We start from the raw sequence: 20,969 nt of genomic DNA on the forward strand, positions 1-20,969 counted from the left end.
GATGATTATGATAACAAATTTAAGAAAAATTGAAAAAAAGGATGATGTCCCTCAGATGCTTATAAATATCCATAAAAATTAAGTCAGTGAGTAATAATAATAGCAACCAGCATCTATAGAGTGCTTTAAAGCTTGCAGAGTGCTTTACAAATGGCATATCATTTAATCTTCACAACAACTCTGGGAAATAGATGCTATTATTATCTTCATTTTACAGGTGAGAAAACTGCGATAGAGAAAATAAATTACTTGTCCCGGGTCACACAGCTATTAAGTGTCTGAGGCCATTGGTGAACTCTAGTCCTCCAAATTCAACACTGATTCTCTGTGAATACTCTAGCTCTGTGAGAAAAGCCAGTACAAATACCTGATATATTTATTAATCTAGTTTGTAAGACTGGACTACTTATCTTACTTTGTAGGATAAGTATCATAGGTTTATCTATAGACAGCACTTCAAATGTCATAAAGCAGTAAATTAAAATATTAGCAAGATAAAAAGATAGCCTACTTCCTGATAAAGACTTGAAATATGTTTTCGTCTCTATAACCTAGTTATTCAGTTTTTTCCTATGTTGTATAAAGTAGTCCCCTAGTTTTTCCCATTTGTTTACATAAAGTTGCTTTGTCCAATGTCATCCAGTGCAGATGGGAGGACACATTAAAATCAGATTCTTCCAACTTTTAACATTTAGGAGTTCAGAGAAAACTTTTTGAACAATGATTTCCGCATTGATAGGTCTGTGTTTTATGAATTTGGCTTGCCTGATAGGATTAATTAACTTCTGAGGTATCCAGTTCAATCTGTTACAACTTCAATAAATATTTGTGGTTGATGACTATGATGAAATACTTTTATTTTTTACTCTAAACTTAAATACCAAGAAAATAAGCTGTTCTATATACATAATAGAATAAAGAAAAAGGGATTGTACATGAAGTTTATAAGTTGCTTTTCTTTTTAAATATGTCACTTGTAACTTTCAGTGCTGTCCTGCTCAATTGTCTTCTTTCTGCATTGCTTGTTTTTTTCTTTAAATTTTTTAAAAGATTCCTCAATTACCTACCCTCTTCTTTCTTTTTTTTTTGTTTTGTTACCTTATTCCTATGAGAGTATAAATTTAGAACACAGAAGATGTAATAATTGGGGCTGAAACAAAGAAGACAAATAAGCCATAGTGGAAATTATGGAAGGATCAAGTCTAAAATGGGAGGGTTGACTGTTATAAAGCATAAATAGATGTGAGAGGAATACCTCTGGGTATTCTCTATTTGCCCAGAAAAAAATCCCAACAGAAAATGAAAGACTCCTAGAGATGACTAGACTTTTCTGAGACAAAAAATGGTTAGAGTGAGGACCATAGGGACTGGATATGAAAGCTATACTGTTAGCATACAATGCCTTTTTTCCCTAGCATCTCCATTTCAGGATTCAACCAGTGATAAAGAGGTGTTATTTTTCACCTGTATTCCTAGTTTTTCACATCTTGTGGAAATGCAGCTCAATCTGTTTATAAAACCTAAAATTTCCATTTTTAATGTAACCCCTCATAAGTTATATTCAGATATTTAAAATAAATCAACCCATTAATTCCTCTACAGTACTGAAGTTCAGCTGTCACACTACCTATCCCAGCATACCAAGTAGAATCTGCATCTTCTGAAGGCGTTTTTCTTTCTTCACTGTCTCTCCTCTTCCTTCCAGGGTTGGCTCACCAGAGGAATAGATCACTGTAGTAAATCTCTTCAACCATAAAACAATTCGTTTTTGAAAAACAGCAGAAGTTTGTGCTGTATTTAAAAGGAAACAACTTATTATTGTTGTTCCTTGATGGTAACTTACCATTTCTGTTTTTAACAGTCTATTGGTACATAGCATCCCTATAGATTTCCATTAGGTGCTACTGAGAAGTAAATGATATGTAGAGTCATCTCAGTTTCCCTGACTAGACTTTTAAAAGGCCTTTTAAAAGGCTCTTTATAGTGCAAAAAGTGTTTGGAAAAAAAATATTGTGGGAAAATGTAATTCCACCCTTTTCTTAGCTAAGACAGCCACATATAAGTAAGCTGTCTTTCTTGTAATGAATACATCACAGAAGCATGAAATGACAACAGGGCTATTTAAGAAAAGAAGCAAGGGTGGAGGCCACAATCCCATTTGACCCACAGCCAACTCTTCTTTCAAACGACTATATAGAAGGCTTTTCGTTTGCTGAGTATTATTGATGTCCCTGAGGGAATAGCTCAAGCTTTCTACCTTTCATTTACAGGATGATCAAACAAGATAGACAGTTTCTAAAGACACTTTGAATAGTTATTTCTAAGTTACACTGCAGAGCTGATTTACATATTTCAGATGTAAAGCTCTCAGTTATTTTAAATGACTATTATCTTTCTTAGAAAAGTTGTTAATCCTAGGCAGAGGAAAGAAGGAATTTCACTCATAGCTTTTTTTATTTTAATCAATGAATTATTTATTTGTACTATTTTCTTTCAGATTCTTTTGTCTAAACACATTAGTTTTACCTAAGTATACAACAGGATGATTGCATTTTGTTCTGGAAGAAGAATTGTTGTATAACCACAAAGAACACCATAAAACACACCAAACCCTACACTATTACAGTCTGTTGGCTATTTGTTACAGACTCTATTAGCATTTATATGATATATTTTCTGTGATGATGGAAGTTTAAAAGGAATAACTGAATTTATTCTGTTTCAGGAAAAGCCAGGGAAAGATATAGCCTATGTATTCACACACACACATGCATATACAAACAGTACTTTACTCAACCAATACCCATTCCATCAAGCAGTTGACACACAGTGACAAATTTATCACAAGTCATGTCTACCAATAAATTATATATTTTGACCTTGAGTCTAAAGCAAAATATGACAAAAGAAGTACAGCTCAGCATTGAAAATTGTGATGTTTACCATACTCAGGACTCAAATTTCTCAAATGCTCTATGATTTCAAATGGATTTCGTTTCTTCAATGAGGTTGTTCCCCGCAGTGCAAATCACAATCCATCAATTTCTGCCTATCATGTCTTCTTAATAATTTCATCATGGTGGGGGAGTGGTGGGAATCAGTGTGCCGAGGGTCTTCCTCTCTTTCTCTTGATGTCATAAAGATTCTAACATTTACTCAGCAAATATTTATTAAACACCCACTGTGTATATTGTGTGTAATATGCCAGACACTGGGGTAGGCACTAGTGATACAAAGGCAGAAAGGATAGAATTGGTGCTCTTAAGGAGTTTATATTCTACTGGAAGATACCATTGGAGTATATAGGTTATATATCTCTCATTCTCACCATGTGAGTAGCCCTTCTTTTTTATCACACTATTTCTTTGACACTATCCTGAGTATGGACGTGTACATACAATATAATTAGGTTTTTTGAACTATAAATTGAGAATGTTTTATAGTCTTTCCTGGGGCATCTTATGGGTTAAAGTATAGTATAAAGCATGACATTTAAAAATTAAAATTGGACAGATTGTCTAGAGGGTATTGGAAATGAAGTGATATTTTCAGGGACCTGAATTGGACTTATAACAATCATGCGCTGTGTTTTGTTTTAAGTTTTCTGGCAATTGAAGAAAAAAAGAAAAAGATCTTAGGTTATGTATTTAAGTTCATAAATACAGAAAGCAGTATCATTACAGATGAGGAAAATCCTTATAATTTTTCACCCCTTGCTGCTAAACTCAAGAATCAATTGTTAGTAGAGTTGAGCAATTCATGACATGAGATCATAGAACTAAAACAGGAAATGGTAGTATACAATTCCCTCAATTTTATAGTTGAGGAAACTAAAACCCAGAAATAAGTGACTTAGTCAAAAATATCTCAGAGGTAGAGTTTAGGATTTGAATTCAAGAACTATGATCCAAGTTCAGTCTTCTTTTTTTCCAAAGGAATATTATAGCTTAAATGAAATGAAAATATCAGATGTTCTAGTCTGACTTCTGTGTCAGAAGAGAAAGATGGATAGAAGAATGAATGAAAAGTAGAAAAAAATCATGAAAGACTTAGATAATTTTGGATTGTTTAAGTACATCAGAGGATGAATGTAAGGAGGAATTTGGGAAAACCTTAGGAAAATTTGAAGGAAAACAATCTCAAGTCCCAGCAGTTAGTCCAAATTCTACTTTCAATTTGAAGACAAACAGGGGAACAATTAAGGGGGAATATAAGAGATTTAAGGAGAATAAAGGGAAACCCGAGAGTTGAACTGAAGAGTTAATCAAGAAGGATAAGCAGAAAGTAATTGATAAGGTAAGGAAGGAAAAACAAGGAGAGTAATAAAAGAGTGTGGTAAATTGATAGAACTCTTTGGGAGGTGGGAAAATTGGTGAAAGGCTATAAAAAAGTTGGAATTGTGGAGACTAAGCAAAAGTTGCTTAGTGGAGTTTTGTAAAAGTTTTAACTAGATGCTTATGGTTGAGTTATAAACACCCACAAGTAATTTTTTTTTTAAGAATAAAAATATCACTCATTAAGAGGAGTAGGGAAAATTGTGCAGTGACTGGCATTGAGTGTGCAATGCTTGTATTTCTGCCACAGCTGTGTTATTTGTATAACTATTCCAAGTGTAGGCTGATCGCCCTCATGAAGATTTGATTGCTGAGCCATTGTCAGTGACATTTGAAAGATTATGGAAAATGAAGAGGTAACACAAAAATCAGAGAAAGGCAGATATCCCTTTTTTTGCTTTTTTGAGGGAAGAACAGAGTAGAGTGTACAAACTCTAAACCCATGAGCTTGATTTCAATTCTTCAGAAAATTTCATAAAAGATCATTAAAGAGATAGAGGAGCTCTAGAAAGGAAAGCATCTGTTACAAAGAACCAGCATGACTTCATCAATAAGAAGTCATGCTAAACTGATAGTTGAGGCATCCTAGGATATATTTATCTCTGACACTATATGATCCTGAGTAAGTTATTTAAGCTCAGTTTCTTTAATTATAAAAAAATTAAATAATATATTTGTAGATTGCTTTTCAAGCTTTAAAGTGCTACATAAATACCAGTTATTATTACTTAGGTTTTAGCAAAGAGTTTTATAAAATACCTCATGCTATTGTCCTGAAAAAGATGGAAGATTTAGAATAATAGATCCAATTAGATAATAGACAAAAGGATTTATGAATAAATGATACTAGAGATCCAAAAATCTTGACAGGCTAGAACATTGGACTAATCTAATAAAATTTAATTCATTAGTAAAGTCTTTTGGATATTTAAAAAAAAAAACAACTCCAAGGGCAAGATGTAAGAAGCATGGCTAAATAGCAGTTATTCTGAAAAAGTTCTGTGGATTTTAATGAACTCACAAGCTCAATATGAGTGAACAATGTAATGTGGCAGCCAAAAGACTGCATTTAGAGGGATATACCTTGCAGGAATAGTGTACTCTGCATCATTTGAAGTACTGTCTTCATTTCTGGGCGTTATGGTTTATCCACTGATAATTAAAGTGTCCAAGAGATGCCTATCAGAATGTTAAAAGGTCATAAATTCATGTCATATAAGAATTATTTGAATAAACTGGGAATATTTAGTCTGAAAAAAAGTCCCAGGGAGGTCACAGTAATTATCTTCAAGTATTTGAAAGACTGTCATATAAAGGAAAGTCGAAGCTTGCTCTGTCTGGTTACAGAAGTCAAAAACAGGAACAATGGGAATAAGTTGGAAGGGAACCTATTTAGGCTTGACAGTAGAAAAAAAAAATCCTGACAGAATTATCCCAAAATGGAATAAACTACATGAAAAAGGCATAGATTTTTTTCCTTCCTAGAGGCTTTCAAACAGAGGTTGGATGATCATTTCTTGAGTGTATTCTAGTGGTGTTTCCGTTAGTGTATCAGATTGGCTGACTGCTAAGAATCCTTCCAAATCTCCAGTAGCTGTCTTCAAGTATATCAAAAACTGTCACATGGGAGAAGCAGCAGATCAAACTTGTTCTCCTTGAAAGCATTGGAAGAAACTGGCAGATTCAAACTTAATCTGAAAATACTTCCTAATGATTCCAGGTTAATAAAAGTGGAATGAGCTGCCCCCCCCCCAAAAAAAAGAAGTAGGTCTCCCTTCATTGATGGTCTTCAAGCAAAGAGATGAAGTATACCATCAAAAAAATTATTTTTCCAACATAATACAGTGGAAAGAGCACTAACTTTGGAATCAGAGGATATGGCTTCAGAGTCTGTCTCAGAATTTTGCAAAAGTTACTTCCCCTGGTCTGGCCCTCAGTTTCCTCATCTGCAAAATGATGGAACAGAGAAGATGGTCTCTAAAGTTCCTTCTATGATTCTGTGATTCTAAACTTTTTACTAACCCCATTTAATGTAGGACCTTTATTTTTAATATATCCAGTTCACTGTCTTTGTTATAGTTGGAAAAACATATTTTTCAGCTCCCCTTCATCCCTGCTCTCAACCCCATAGTTGATTCTTTAAAACATTGCATGTCATTCTCCAAGATGCCTTCTGGAATGATGGCTATCATCCCTCTCTGCCAAATATTTCTTGACTCTCCTTCCAAAACTCTAACTATAATATTTGTCTTTGATTACTCTCATCTCCAAGCATGTCTATAATATCCTTTTTGGCTTTTCACCAAAAAAAAATGACCTGTGGAGTTTTTTAAAAAATGGGGTTTTTTTTAGAACTTGAATGTGGAAAAGTTCTAAAGTAGTAACCAGTCAATATTATAATACAATATTAGGAAAGTGTCTTGAATCATTGTCAGTTGCCAACAAAATAAATAGCTATTAAATGTTGAAAGTCTGGCTTGCTCTATCAGGTGTTTTAGAACTTTTAGCATTTTGTAAAGCAGTTCTGTTTAATTGGTGCTTTTTTGATTTGGAGTTGTTGGGTTGTTTTGGGGTTTTTTCCTTTATATTTTGAATTAAAGAAATAATTCAAAATAAACTATTTCTTAACATGGTAGTTTTTTCTTTAAATATGCTAAATGTTTCCAGTAGAGACAGTGGATTGAAAACCAACCTTAGATCTAAGAACTTTTTATCAGTCACCTCTGACATGCACTGGGTAGGTGTCTTTTTTTCAAGTTACTTAACTTCATACCTTAAGCAACTCTTCAGATTGTATAATAGGTGCTGATATTGGTAGATGGAACTACCACACTGGAAGTTAACAATATAAACAAAATCACACGTTTGATTCAAATAATAATGAAAAAATAAACTGTCTTTTGAATTACATTGTAAGGGAAATTGGGAGTGGGGAGTCAGAAGGGAGGAGGGATACTTATGCTAAATTTTCACCATTAACATTTATAGGCATATGAATACCAGAAGTCCTGCTCTTACAATTAAGTCTGGTATGCCAACAGAGCATTAGTTCTTAGTTTCCTACCAAATTAAAAAACTTAAAATATAAGACCTAGTGGCTTAAAAAATAAATAAGGTATAAGAGATAGCAAAATTACATAATAAGATATCGGGGGGTTTTTTAATTAAAGGTAATAGTCTTTGGTCTTTGCTCAAACTTCACAGTTCTTTCTCTGGATACAGATGGTATCTCCATTGCAGACAGCCCAAAATTGTCCCTGATTGTTGCACTGATAGAATGAGCTAGTCCATCAAGGTTGATCATTACCCCCATGTTGCTGTTAGGGTGTACAGTGTTTTTCTGGTTCTGCTCATCTCCCTCAGCACCAGTTCATGCAAATCCCTCCAGGCTTCCCTGAAATCCCATCCCTCCTGGTTTATAATAGAACAATAGTGTTCCATGACATACATATGGCACAATTTGAAGGACACTTACTTGATTTCCAATTGAAAGGTAAAATTCTTTAAGACAAATAGTCTGGGGCAGTTAGGTGGTATAGTGAATAGAGCACCAGCCCTGAAGTCAGGAGTACTTGAGTTCAAATTCAGCCTCAGACACTTAATAATTACCTAGCTGTGTGGCCTTGGGCAAGCCACTTAACGCCATTTGCCTTGCAAAAAACCTAAAAAAAAAAAAAAGACAAATAGTCCCTGAAGGTTGTTAAAACTAAAAACTTCATCATTAGCTTAGACTGGTCTTGGGAAGGCATAAAACATTGTCAATCCTACCAGATCCTTCAGATCATACCAGAAGTCTTGCACCAGACACATACAGACCTCATATACAAGTTTATGATCTGAAGGGATTGAATCATTGAGGCAAATAATTTTTAAACCTTTTCATTAAAAATAAACTAACAACAAGAATATGTAAGTTCAACTCTCCAAGTTCTGGTCTTATGGGGATGTGCCCAGGCCACTTTTTAAGGAATTAAAAAAAAAATTAGTCAAATTAGAAAACTTAACCCTTCTTCATTCCAATTTCTGTAAGATTCCTTCAAAAGCAGGCTTTTAGGGCATTTAAGCTATCTCAGTTTTGGGGTATCCTTGATAAGATACTTTCATTCACTAACAAGGAATTTTAAAAAAATTAGTCAAATTAGAAAACTTAACCCTTTTTCTTCATTCCAGTTTCTGTAAGATTCCTTCAAAAGCAGGCTTTTAGTGCATTTAAGCTATCTCAGTTTTGGGGTATCCTTGATAAGAAACTTTCATTCACTAACTATTTAGCCTTAGGGACCTAAGGCTGTATTATTTTCAGAAATAAAATTATCACTACATAATTATAAATTATATAGAAAACTGGAGTTCCTTTCCATATCAAACATCACAGTCCTAAGAAAATCTTTTCTGGTTACTTCCAAGTACTCATGTCTATACCACAAAATAGGTTTTTGTTCTTTTAAGTTTTTTTGACTTTATGTGTGCCTTCTATGTAAGAGCTATTAGTAATTGTCCTTCATTCTGCCTTTCAGAACAAAAGTTAGCAGCTTTAACTAGCATCTCAGTCTTGTTGGACCAGCTGTGCTCTAGGTAGTTCTTCTGAACCTGTTTTGCCAGAAGATAACATGTTAGGTGGGTCAAATGGTCTCCACCTAGGATACCATTAACTTGGAACACTAAATAAAATCATCTGAGATTCATAGACACTACTACTTTCTTTCAAAAAGAAAGATGGAAATTTTGACTACCATCACTCTCAGAACCTATTCCCTTCCATTTCTGGATGGAATAGTTTTTCTAACTGACTTTTCTTTAATATCATTAACTCAGTGCTTTCACCATCAAACTGGTATGATAGATTGCTAAGTAGTATACTGGATTGTAGAAGGAACTGAAAAAGTTCCAGGAAATAGAACAATTACCTCTATGCTTGTATGCTTGTGTGTTGTGTGTTTTGTGTATTTGTGTGCGTGTGTGTGTGTGTGTGTGTGTGTGTGTAAAGCATTTAATGACATCAGTAGACCTTTAATCAAGTAACTTTAAGTATGAATACCCAATTAGCCAGTCCATATTTGAAGACTATTTCAATAATTAAATGACCCATCAGATTAAAGTTACGGTACTATATTGCTTTTCTGTTTAAAAGCATTTTCCCAAGGCATTTGTTAAATACTTTCTTATTCATCATTTTTATTCATGCTTTAATATTCAGCAGTAAACTTGAAACTAGTAGTAGAATATTCTTTAATTGTTTTGATTCTGGTTCAACAAGTTATAGAAACTGGGACAAAAATTATTTAAGGAAAATTGTTTATTGGAAATGAACATTCAAGTTTTGCTTTTGACTTAGCTTTTGTCTTGGGTCATGTAAACATTTTTGCATGTACAATATTTTTGTTATGACAACAAATGAAGTGAGAGTTGTCTTAACAGCTTAAGTCTTATATTGGTATAATATAAGAGCTTATGGACAGTCAGTAAAGTGATAAAAATTTCTAATGAGTCGAAGGAAGTTTCTGTCTTTTCATTTCAAAATATTTCATCTTAAAACTATCCCTTGTTTCTGTTATCACTTTTAGATCAGACATCAAAATCCAGCAAATCTTTTGCTTGGTTGTCAAAATATGCAATCCTATTTTTTAAAATCCCAAATATCTTTCCATGCAACTTAAATAATTCTGTTTTGTTGTTATTTCTTGAAACTAATATCACCAAATGGCTGCCAAATAGTTCTCAAATTGGATGAAAATCAATTTTAAAAGGAATTAATGTTTAAATACTTTGACGTTCAAGTACTATTTTAATATTTCTCTGAGAAATGAGTTTTCTTTCCCATAAAAGGAATGTACTGTTTAAGTGGGTATTTTGAAAAAGGATAATTGATTGAGTCCTGCACTTAGAGGTGAGAAGATCTGAGCTAAATCTTCACCGACTTTACTGCTACATGACCATGGGTTGAGTTGCTTAATTCTTCAGTGCCTCAGTTTATTCATCTCTGAAATGGAGATAATAATGCCTCTAGTACTCATAGCCTTGCTGTAAAGCCCAAACAAAATAATATACTTAAAGCCATTTGCAACTTTAAAGTCCAATAACAGTAATGCTGAAAAATTTTATTTTAATCATTTTATGTAAATCTCAATTTCTTTTCTGTCTTAGTAAATAAATAGCATAATATAATATAATCTCATTTTTATGAGTCATTCTGAGTGTCATTTATTTTACTTTACTTGTATATAGTTGCATATATACTACATATTGTAAAAAAAATAGCATTGATATAACACTTTAGCTAACATAGGTGCAATTGTTACTATAGTACATGATTCCCAAAGTTAACCTAAGGATAAAGTAAGATAATATTTTAAAGTGCTTTGTAAACCTTAAATACTGGCTATTATCATCATTCCCATTTTACAGATAAGGAAATTGAGGCAGACAGAGGTTAATTGACTTGCCTGGGCTCACAAAGCTAGTATGTGTCTGAGGCAGTATTGAGCCCAGATCTTCCTGGCTCCAGGTCTGATGCTCTGATCACTGTGCTGTCTAGGTATGATAACTTCATGCTACTGATGCACACTACTGTATTCACCATGTGTCTTAGGTTATCCTCTGGGCCAGCAATCCCATTCCTCCCCCTTCTCTACCTGCTGCAGTCTAAACCTTAATGCACAGCTTGGATTCAGCTCTTATCCCTGCTATTTATCCTCTATGTAACCCTGGCAAAGACACTTCACTTCTATAGATGAGTTTCCTCATCTGCAAAATCAGGGATTGAGTCTTTCCTCAGGAAGTCGAATCTTCATGAGTTGAAATCTGGCTTCAGACACTTACTGGCTGTGGGATACTGGGCAAGTCACTCAACATTTTGCTTCCATTTCCTCATCTACAAAATGAGCTTAAGAAGAAAATGGCTTCACTATCTTTACCAACAAAAGCCCAAATGAGGTCACAAAGAGACAGACATGACTGAAAAATGACTGAACAAAATGAGGGATGTTTATTTAACTAATCTGTTGTCCCACCGCTAAATATAATGATCTTATTGACTTTAACTCTGCACTTGCTCTGGTACATACAAGTTCATTTACTATCACACTCTGTTCTCTAAAGTCACAAAATAATTCACTTCCCTCTTCTGCCTATATATTTACTTTTGTTTAACTGCCAAGTAATAAACAGTTCCCCATATACCCATTGAATCAAACTTGCACCATTCTTCCTCTTTGCACTCTCCCTGGATCACTGTTCAAACTTTCATCACAAACTTCATTCTGTCAAAAACTATACTTTTTTTTTTAAGAAAGATTTTATTTATTTTGAGTTTTACAATTTTACCCCTAACCTTTTTTGACTCTCCCCACCCCCCCACAGAAGGCAGTCTGTTAATCTTTACATTGTTTCCATGGTATACATTGATCTAAGTTGAATGTGATAGGAGGGAAACCATATCCTTAAGGAAGAAAAATAAAGTATAAGAGATAGCAAAGTCACATAATAATATAATGGGGTTTTTTCCCCTAAATTAAAGGTAATAATCTTTGGTCTTTGTTCAAACTCCACAATTCCTTCTCCAGATACAGATGGTATTCTACATCACAGATAGCCCAAAATTGTCCCTAATTGTTGTTCTGATGGAATGAGCGAGTCCACCATGGTTGATCATCACCCCCATGTTGCTGTTAGGGTAATACTCACTCTTCCATTATTCCCAAGCCTATTTCTATCCAAGGTAATTTCCTGATGCTCTTAAATAAGCTCTCAAGGTTTCAGTTTCCTCCTTCTCCTTGGAGCCTCTAAGGCATAGCTGAATCTTTCTTCTTCCTTTGACCTAATTGGTCCCCATCTTTTTACACATGTTGACAGAGGTTATCAAGTATGAGGAGCAATTTTTTCTTGTATTTTTTCTAGTTGATGGGGTGTTTCCTAATTCCTAATTACTCACTGGAATCACTAAGTCTGTCTTAAGTTCTTCTATCACTTTTTCTTGTCTGCACTTCCTTTAGGTAGCAAAGCTTATTATATAGCAAGAACCTTTAATTTTCTGCACACTTTTTAATCAACAAGTAAACCACAGCCTAAGAGAGTTTTCATGTGTTTCTTACAAAGTAAAGTGTATGAGCTTTGTAGTAGGTTTTTTCCTCATTACTCAGAGGGCTTTTTTCATTTCCAATTGATTCTTTGCAGGCTGATTCAGATGGTCAGAAATCTTGTTACTAAATTTAATCAAATGTGACTCTTTTTTATTTCTATGGGGGAGGAGGGAAAGGGTAGGTGTGTTTTTAAAATGTTAAAGTCAGGTTTTACCTAATTCAACCTAGGACAAGTCAGATTGTCTCAAGGCTTTTTTCCCCCCAAGGCTTTCTTGAGACATAGACATTGACCACTTTTACAAAGTGGTATCTTGTATTCTAGATACTTTATGCACAATGTAAACTCTTAATAATGTATATATTTGAAATTTAGTTTTTTTCTTCCTATTCTTAACATATATCCTTACAAAACAGTATTATTTGTCCTAGATGATAAACTCTTTGAAAACACAGAAAATAATTTGATTACTTTATAGATCATCTACATATCACATCTAGATGGGTTCTTTTTAAAAAGTCAATGGTATTGGTCATTGGTAGGAGAAGCGAGAAGGTAGTGGATTAGGAAGAATAGAAGGAAGGTGTTATTGTAAAAGGAAAGATATCTGTGTGTGTGTGTGTGTGTGTGTGTGTGTGTGTGTGTGTGTGTGTGAATATGCATATTTTCCTTCCATACTGTTCTATGCCATTCCCAGAATTCGTTGAAATAATAAAAGAGTGATGTGGCCCAGTAGATAGAGGCCTGCACTTGGAATCAAGGCCTAGATTCAATTTGTAATTTCACTCATATTATATATGTGGCCTTGAACAAGTCACCTAGTTTCTCTTAGCCTCAAGTTCCTTCTTCTGCAATACGGAGCTCAAATGAGATAATATTTTAGAAGTCGTTGTAAACCTTCTGGTGGTATAGAAAGAATTCCTTGAGGGTAGGGACTATTTTATTTTTAATTTATTCTATTCAATGACTCACACTCTGTCGTCATCATAGTAAGAAATTAGTGTGAAAATAAAGGTGTTCATTAATTGACTGTCCTCTAGATTCTAAGGAATAAGATTCATCCATAAATTAAGTTAAATTAGAAGGCTGTTTATGGAAGAATATTATACTCTAATATTATTTATTGATGCAACCCCTTCAACCCCTACCCATGGGGAACACAATTCCTATTAGTAGGTTAAATGTTTGTTTGTTCTGTTCTTTGAATCACTTCCATATGATGCAATCCTGTGAGAATAATTTAGAAATAGAAATGCTTGATGTCTTCTATGATTTCTATTGCCTTGTTAAATTTCCATACTGATGTGCCCCCACTCTTGTCTCATGAATATTTATATCTATTCCTTGCAAAAGGATCTCAGACACAAATACCAGGGCTTTTTTTTTAACCATTGCTCATCAAGTTTTGACAATAATTTTAGTTCATAATACATTCTAAATGGCAAGATAAGTTTCTAGCATGTTGTATAAATTGCTGAACCATCTGGTCCTCATACAGAAGATTAGCCTAGTGACACTAACTCAGCAAATACAAGTTCCTTGACAGGTTTTAAAGACATCTAATGACCGACCTTAAAGATATCTAATCTCTGAGATAGAATATTTTCCTATATTGTATAGCACCTATAGGAAAAATATGATTGTTTTCGGATTGCATTTGTGTCCACCTCCAGAATCACATTCCTCTTAGCACTATTGGGATAGCTTATAATAAATGTATGATTCTGTGGAATAAAAACAAATACTGTAAAACCTCTGTGCAAAATCCTTAGTGCATATATTTAGAGTGAGTGGTGCCAATGAGCACGCCACTAAAAGAAACAAAAGTAACTTAGAAAGAAATCGGAAGGAAACAGTCAATTTTCTGTTCCCAGAAGAGGAAACCATCACATTCTGTCCAAATATTTGATTGCTCTTACCTGATTGAGCTTTTTGTTTTGTTTTGTTTTCTTTTTTGCAAGGCAGTGGGGGTTAAATGACTTGTCCAAGCAAGTTAGGTAATTATTAAGTGTCTGAAGCTGAATTTTAACTCAGGTCCTCCTGACTCCTGGGCCAGTGTTCTATCCACCTAGTTGCCCTAATTGAGCTTTAATAGAAGGAGTCAAGATTGTAGTGGCCAAAGAAAATAATATGTTCATATGAAAAAGAGAGGAGGTTCCTGAAAGAAAATCATATACAGCTGAGAAGAGAGAATGTGAAACAGTTGTTATATTACTATAGATTTCAAGCTAGAAGGGACTTTAAAGAACATTCACTCTAAGCCCTCTCATTTTATAGATAAGGAAATTGAGACTGAGAGGTTAAATTACCTATCCAGCTAGTAAGTGTCAGAGACAGGATTGTAATAGGCATAGAACATACATTGCTTTCAAGTAAAAAAAAGTTATCTTATGGAAAATAATGAGGTCTGCAATGGCCACTAGCATTTTTCTTTTGAAGAAATTTGATGTAATGGAAAAAGTGATAGACCATGAGTAACTATGTAACCTATGTCCCCATCTAGACCTGGAGTACCTACTTCTGAGGATTATTTTGAGGATCAAGCTAGAAAATGTATGTAAAGTACCTTGAAAAATCTCAAACCATTAACTATATGAATGTCTGTTCTTATTTCTTGAGATTTCATACTTCTAGACCATAGGAATAATTGTCCAAGTTTTCATTGCCACCATTCATCCCTTTGCTCAACCTATTTCCTAATGTTTCCCTCTAAGAGAGGTCCACAAAAAAATAAGACTCCAGCTCACAACTGAGGAGAATGCCATGCCCCACAGAGTTTGTTCTGATGTTACCGACTTTCCAAGCAATTTCATGAGATTGTGAATCATGAGTCTCTTTGTGTCTTTTTTTTTTTTTAGGATTTTTGCAAGGCAAATGATATTAAGTGGCTTGCCCAAAGCTACACAGCTAGGTCATTATTAAGTGTCTGAGGCCGGATTTGAACTCTGGTACTCCTGACTTCAGGGCCAGTGCTCTATCCACTGCACCACCTAGCCGCCCCTCTCTTTGTGTCTTAACATATTCCCATTATTTTTGTTGATTTGGAAATGGAGAAGTAAGTTTGTCATAGATTGTTTGGTTAGGTAAAAGCTTTTCTGATAGTAAATGTTGGAATAGATTAAGAGAGATTTTTAAGAGTCTCCTGTCCAAATAACGTTAAAAACCATCTCTAATGTTTCTTTCTAACATTACTTCATACCTTGAGTGCCTTGCACAACCCCATGTTCAAAAAAAGAATTCATAAGATTTGGACTGTATCATGTAGCTCAGAATTGTTTAGATAAATTCGCTGTGAATTACAGTTCTGTTACTAATGTCCCTTTGGCATTATCTTTGATACTCTTTTCTGAATATAGGAAGGGGTCATCTGAGTCTTCTCAAACTTTTTATTTCTATATTTACCCGTGTGTGCAGGCCAGTGGTAGGGGTAGTATTAAGAAGTGGTTCTAGATCTATTGTCATCAAGATAAGGAATTTGAAATATAAGTATAGAAACTTCTTCCAGGTGTACAGCTTGTGAGAAACTTAAAAATCTTTGCAGTATTAAGTAAATAGAACATTAAACCTAGAGTCAGGAAGACTGGAGTTCAAATACATCCTTACACCTAAAGGTATTTGAGCTTGGGCAGGTCCCACTGTTTGCCTCAGTTCCTCAACTATACAATAGAGATAATAGTAACTCTTAGGATCAAATGAATATCAAATGAGATATATTTTTACAGCTCTAAGCACAGTAGGTACTTAATGATAATTTTTCCTTTATTTCTTCCTTCCTTTCTTCTGCATAGATAGTAGATGTTGAACTTGAACCCAGATCTTCCTAACTCAAAGGTCAACCTTCTATCACTATACCATGATAGCAAATATATATCCACCTTCGAATTAAAATGTGTAGCTTGCCTAAACATATCTCTGCTTCACATCTAAAGGTAGAATGAGTGAATTTAATCCAGCAGAAACTGTCATCAGAATTAATAAAGCATCCATATCCTATTTTAGTAACTTGTCCCATTGTTATCTCTTACAGGTCCTGATTATATCAAACAGAGATTTCAGGAAGGCATAGAAACTAAAGAAAACCCAGAAGAAAAAGTCCCAGAAAAACCACCTTCACCAAAAGAGTCTCCTCATTTTTATCGGAAAGGCACAACTCCCCCTAGATCCCCTGAGCCAAGCCCAAAATCAAGTCACTCTCCTCAGCCTTCCTCCCCAGTGAAAAAGCAAAACCCCAGCTCAGGGGCAAGACTCAATCAAGAAAATAAGGGTATAGATGATGAGCACGTGACAGCAATTGTCAACAAGCCCCTACTTTCAAAGGTACCACCAAAGGAGGAAGTAACAGCATTGCCTCAGTCCAAGTACTCTGGCCGCCACAATACCTCCTTCCACCCTGGCAATGGGGAGTTGCATTCACAGTATCATGGCTATTATGTGAAACTGAATGCACCACAGCAACCACCAGAAGACAAGGAGGAAGATAGAGGTGGGAACCAGTCTTCTTTGGCACTGGTGCCCAAGCAACCACATCAGAAGTCAAGTCCCTCTAAGTCCACGACAAAACTAGCTGCCAAAGAAAGCAAATCTGAGCCAAAAATGAAGAAGTCTGAACTTGCCACACCAAAGAATCCAGCAAACAATGATTCATGTTCTTCTTTGGGAAAAGAAGATAATTCGGTGAGTTTTATAGGAAACTTTTCCCTCTTTCCCAAAACATACTCTCAGGGGATTTTCCTTCCTCCTTGCAGTGTGGAATGATTACTAGCCCAGAGTTTATTTAATTGCATAAGCCAAGTATGTCCACAGAATTGTTTCTAAAGTTTAGAATGTTAGTTGGAATCCAAGCACTTTCAACTCAGAAATCTTCTAATATTCATTTTTCAGTCAAGTTTAGGTAACACAGAAAATTAATGGTTGCCTGCCCACTTGTTAACCTTTAATGTTTTCCAGCACTAGGAGCAACTTTTTAAGTGCTAGGAAGAAATTGGAGTGCTTGCTCCATAATTGCCATTAATATCTGCTGTTTGCAAAATACTGTGATAGACTTGGAAGAGAAAAAAGAGATGATACAGAAGCTGCTTTCAAGAGGCTTAAAATCTAGTAGTGAGTAAAAGGAATGTATAAAAAAGACTCTAAAACTAAAGTGAGTTTGGTAAGTACAAAAGAGCATTGTGCTTGAAAGCTTGAGGAAGGAGAGATGATTTTTTTCTGGGGTTCCCAGGAAAAACTTCAAGAAGGAAATGTTGTTGAGTTTTGACCTTGGAAAAAAGGGAACTTCAGATAGAAAAATGTGGAGTTAGTAAGGGGTCCATTGTAAAGGAAGTGTGAAAAAAATGACTGAGGAGGGAAAAATATGAGATGATTTGACTGGAAAGTACACAAATAAAAGTAGTATTGGAAAGGCATGCTGGAAGTCAGTTAGTTGTAAAGGACTATACATTCTAGGATCAGGAGTTTATACTTTATTCTCTAGGCAGTGGGGAGTCACTACAGGATTTTTTAAAATGTTTCTTTTTTTAAACTAGAGAACTTATATGGTCAATCATGAGGAAGATTATGCAGTAAAGGATAGTTTGGAGATCAATTAGGACACAGGTACAGTGGAAAAGAGATGAAGGCCTGTCTAAACTAGGATCATTTCTCTGATAATGGGAAAAAAGAGATGATTGTAAGAGCAATGGGGTAGATAAAATCAGCAGAACTTGATAACTTCTTGGACATAAAGACTAAGGGAGAGAAGGAAAAGTTCAAGGGAGATACATTAAAGGGATACATTAAAGAGGATGACAAGGTTACCAGGATGCATGACTGGGAGGTGATAGCAACAGAAATATAGAAGCGACAGGTTTTGGGGAGAAGATAATGAGTGCAGGTTGGGGCATATTGAATTCTCAGTGCCATCAATTCACGTACTTAGGGATTATTCAGTAAGCATTTGGAAAGATGGATATCAATCCCTGGGGAAATCTTGCCAGGGAAGGTAAAGATTTAGGGATCATGTGCATAAATATGATCATTTAAACATTTGGAAAGTTAATAAGTTCATTTAGGAAAAGAATAGGTCCCTATGACACAACCTCCTCCTCCTCCTCCTCCTCCTCCTACCTCCCCATCTCCATGTTGAAGAACAGTAGGAAGGGATACATGGGAATATTGTATCACAATATCAAGGAAAAAAATATCAAGAAAGAGAAGGGTGATAACAGTATCAAATCAGTTAGATCAGACAAGGATAATTAGAACAGAAAGCCATAGATTTAGTCTAAAATTAGAGGGCATTACTTTGAAGAGACACTGTTAGAAGAATAGCCAAAGATAGAAGCCAGATTGCCAAGGAATAAGTAATAGTTCTAGGACAGTGCTTCTAGACCTTACTTTGATGCTAGAGCTATTCAGCATCCATAACCAAATAGACACACATCAGTCCTCTTTAGTCCTCAATTCCTTATTACAAAAATGAGACATTACAGTCTGTTGGATAGAAGGTTAGCTGTATGGTCAGGGAGATTTAACATTAGCTGTGTGAGGATAGGTAATTCATCTAACTTCTCAGTGCCTATAGACAAATCTCAGTCACAGATGGGGCTCCATCAGGGCTCTAGCAACCCATCAAGAATACCCCATGCCAATGGAATCAGAAGTCCAAATCATCCATGCCTACTCCCCAAAACCAAAATATGAGGGGTTGTGGGGGTTTGATTGCTTCAATATTAAATAATTTATCTTTTTTTAAGAAGCAGGCGTATACCTAAAGATATATTACATGGCTAGTTTATCCTGTATATGATATTACCTTCATACATACATCTTTGAAATTCAAAGATGTATGTATGAAGGTAATATCATATACAGGATTTGCAACCAGAATATCTTTCCTCATTACCAGCTTCCTAAGTGATGACTAAAAAATTCCACATTTTACAAAAGAACTTAGATTATGCAAAGAAAATGTATTGAAATGTTCTTAGACAGCCAAGATTTTAGTGGATAATTTTGCTACCTGTTGTTCCTATTTTATTTATTATCACTGCTTCTAACTTACTATTTTTCACCACAAGACCTTTTTTAATTCCTTTTGATTGTGTTGCTGGTAAATTCTACATGTGACTGATCCTCCTACATGACTTGTGAAGCCTGTTTCTTCACTATATAGTGATATCTGGTAAACAGTGACAATGAAGAAAGTGTGTTCCCAGACTCAGTAGTTCTTATAGAATCTGCAGTTACAATTAATAATATAAATCTATCTAGCAATTACAAAGCAGCCTAAATGTCTCGAGTAGAATAACAGAACTTCAATCAGTTTAAAGAAGAAACTAACAATTTCAAAATGACATTTTTTTAAATTCAGATTTGGAATAGTCTGACAAAAAAGACAGACTGATGGTAACCTTGATATGATGATAAAATAGTTGAAGTTCATTAATTAAAATTAAAATATATCTGAAGTCTATCCCTTTGGGTCTTCTTATTTCTGAGATTATTACAAATATCTGACATATTAGTTACCATTGCTATAAATTTAGTTTTTTCTCTAAATGAATATATTTTAAATTGCCAAAAATAAATTACCCAAATGAATTTTATCATCTCAAAAATATCATCCTTCAATAGAGTAAATCTGATTTGCTAGATTTTCTGATTTTCTAGAGTACTTGTTTTTAATGAGGAATCAGTAAGACGGTATACATTGACAGGGTTGTTGAATTTATTAAACATATTTACCTATCATTCATTTTTTAGCATTTATATCCATTTATTGGTTATTCTTCAAGAGTTCATGCATGTAAAAAATTAGAGCCAGTGGTATCTAGGTATTTTTTGTGTGTGTATCCATGAAAGTCATTTCTATTCCTTAGATCTTTTAAAATGTGGTATTAGTCTTTATTTCAGCTGGGTAGTTTAAGAGAGAAACAAAATCAAAAAGAGTAATGGTTTAGAGAAAGCAAATTTCAACACAATAGTTGTCTTAAAAATGGAATAGGTTACAAGGGTTGCACCCCTATCACTAATCACAATCAAGTAGAGAGTTGAATGAACATTTATTGAGAATATTATAGAGAGGATTTATATATCAAATAGGGGACTAGAATAAATTATTGCTAAGTATGAGCTATTTATTTTAGTCAACATAATGTAGCAGATTTGGTACTAGGTTCAGTGTCAGGGAGATGGATTCAGATCTCATGAGTTGTGACACTAAGGTTAAATCCTTTGACCTCCTAGAGCCTCAGTTCATCTGTGAACTATGAATCATAACTATGGTACTTACCTCACAGAATTGTATAAGGTTCTAATGATTTCTAATGTGTATACAGTGCCAGTCACATAGAAGGCACATAATAAATGTTATTGACTGACAGTCCTTTGTAAATTTAAGAACCCTATAAAATGTTGATTATTAGTGTTCTATGAGTCAGGAGACAAGAGTTCTAATTCTCTTATTATTCCTACTTTCTATAGTATCCTTTCTGAAAACAAATATGTTAATTATGGAAGGTTGAAGGCATACCCATCTGAGATGAATAAAAATGTCTAGTTGACTTTAAAAGACTACCCCTCAAT

The 20,969-nt window shown here is 34.6% G+C and overlaps 1 protein-coding gene across 6 annotated transcripts in view; it reads left to right on the forward strand.

Moving 5' to 3' along the window:
- The window catches only part of JPH1 (junctophilin 1), a 94,219-nt gene that overhangs the window by 55,584 nt on the left and 17,666 nt on the right, over window positions 1-20,969 (forward strand). For all 6 annotated transcript variants that reach the window (XM_074205982.1, XM_074205983.1, XM_074205984.1 and 3 more), the window contains exon 4: window positions 16,435-17,081. In XM_074205982.1, coding sequence (XP_074062083.1) covers window positions 16,435-17,081 — 647 coding nt within the window. The remainder of the gene's footprint in view (window positions 1-16,434; window positions 17,082-20,969) is intronic.

Source organism: Macrotis lagotis, chromosome X (genome assembly GCF_037893015.1).
Source record: "Macrotis lagotis isolate mMagLag1 chromosome X, bilby.v1.9.chrom.fasta, whole genome shotgun sequence".
In the NCBI taxonomy this organism is placed as follows: Eukaryota; Metazoa; Chordata; class Mammalia; order Peramelemorphia; family Peramelidae; genus Macrotis; species Macrotis lagotis.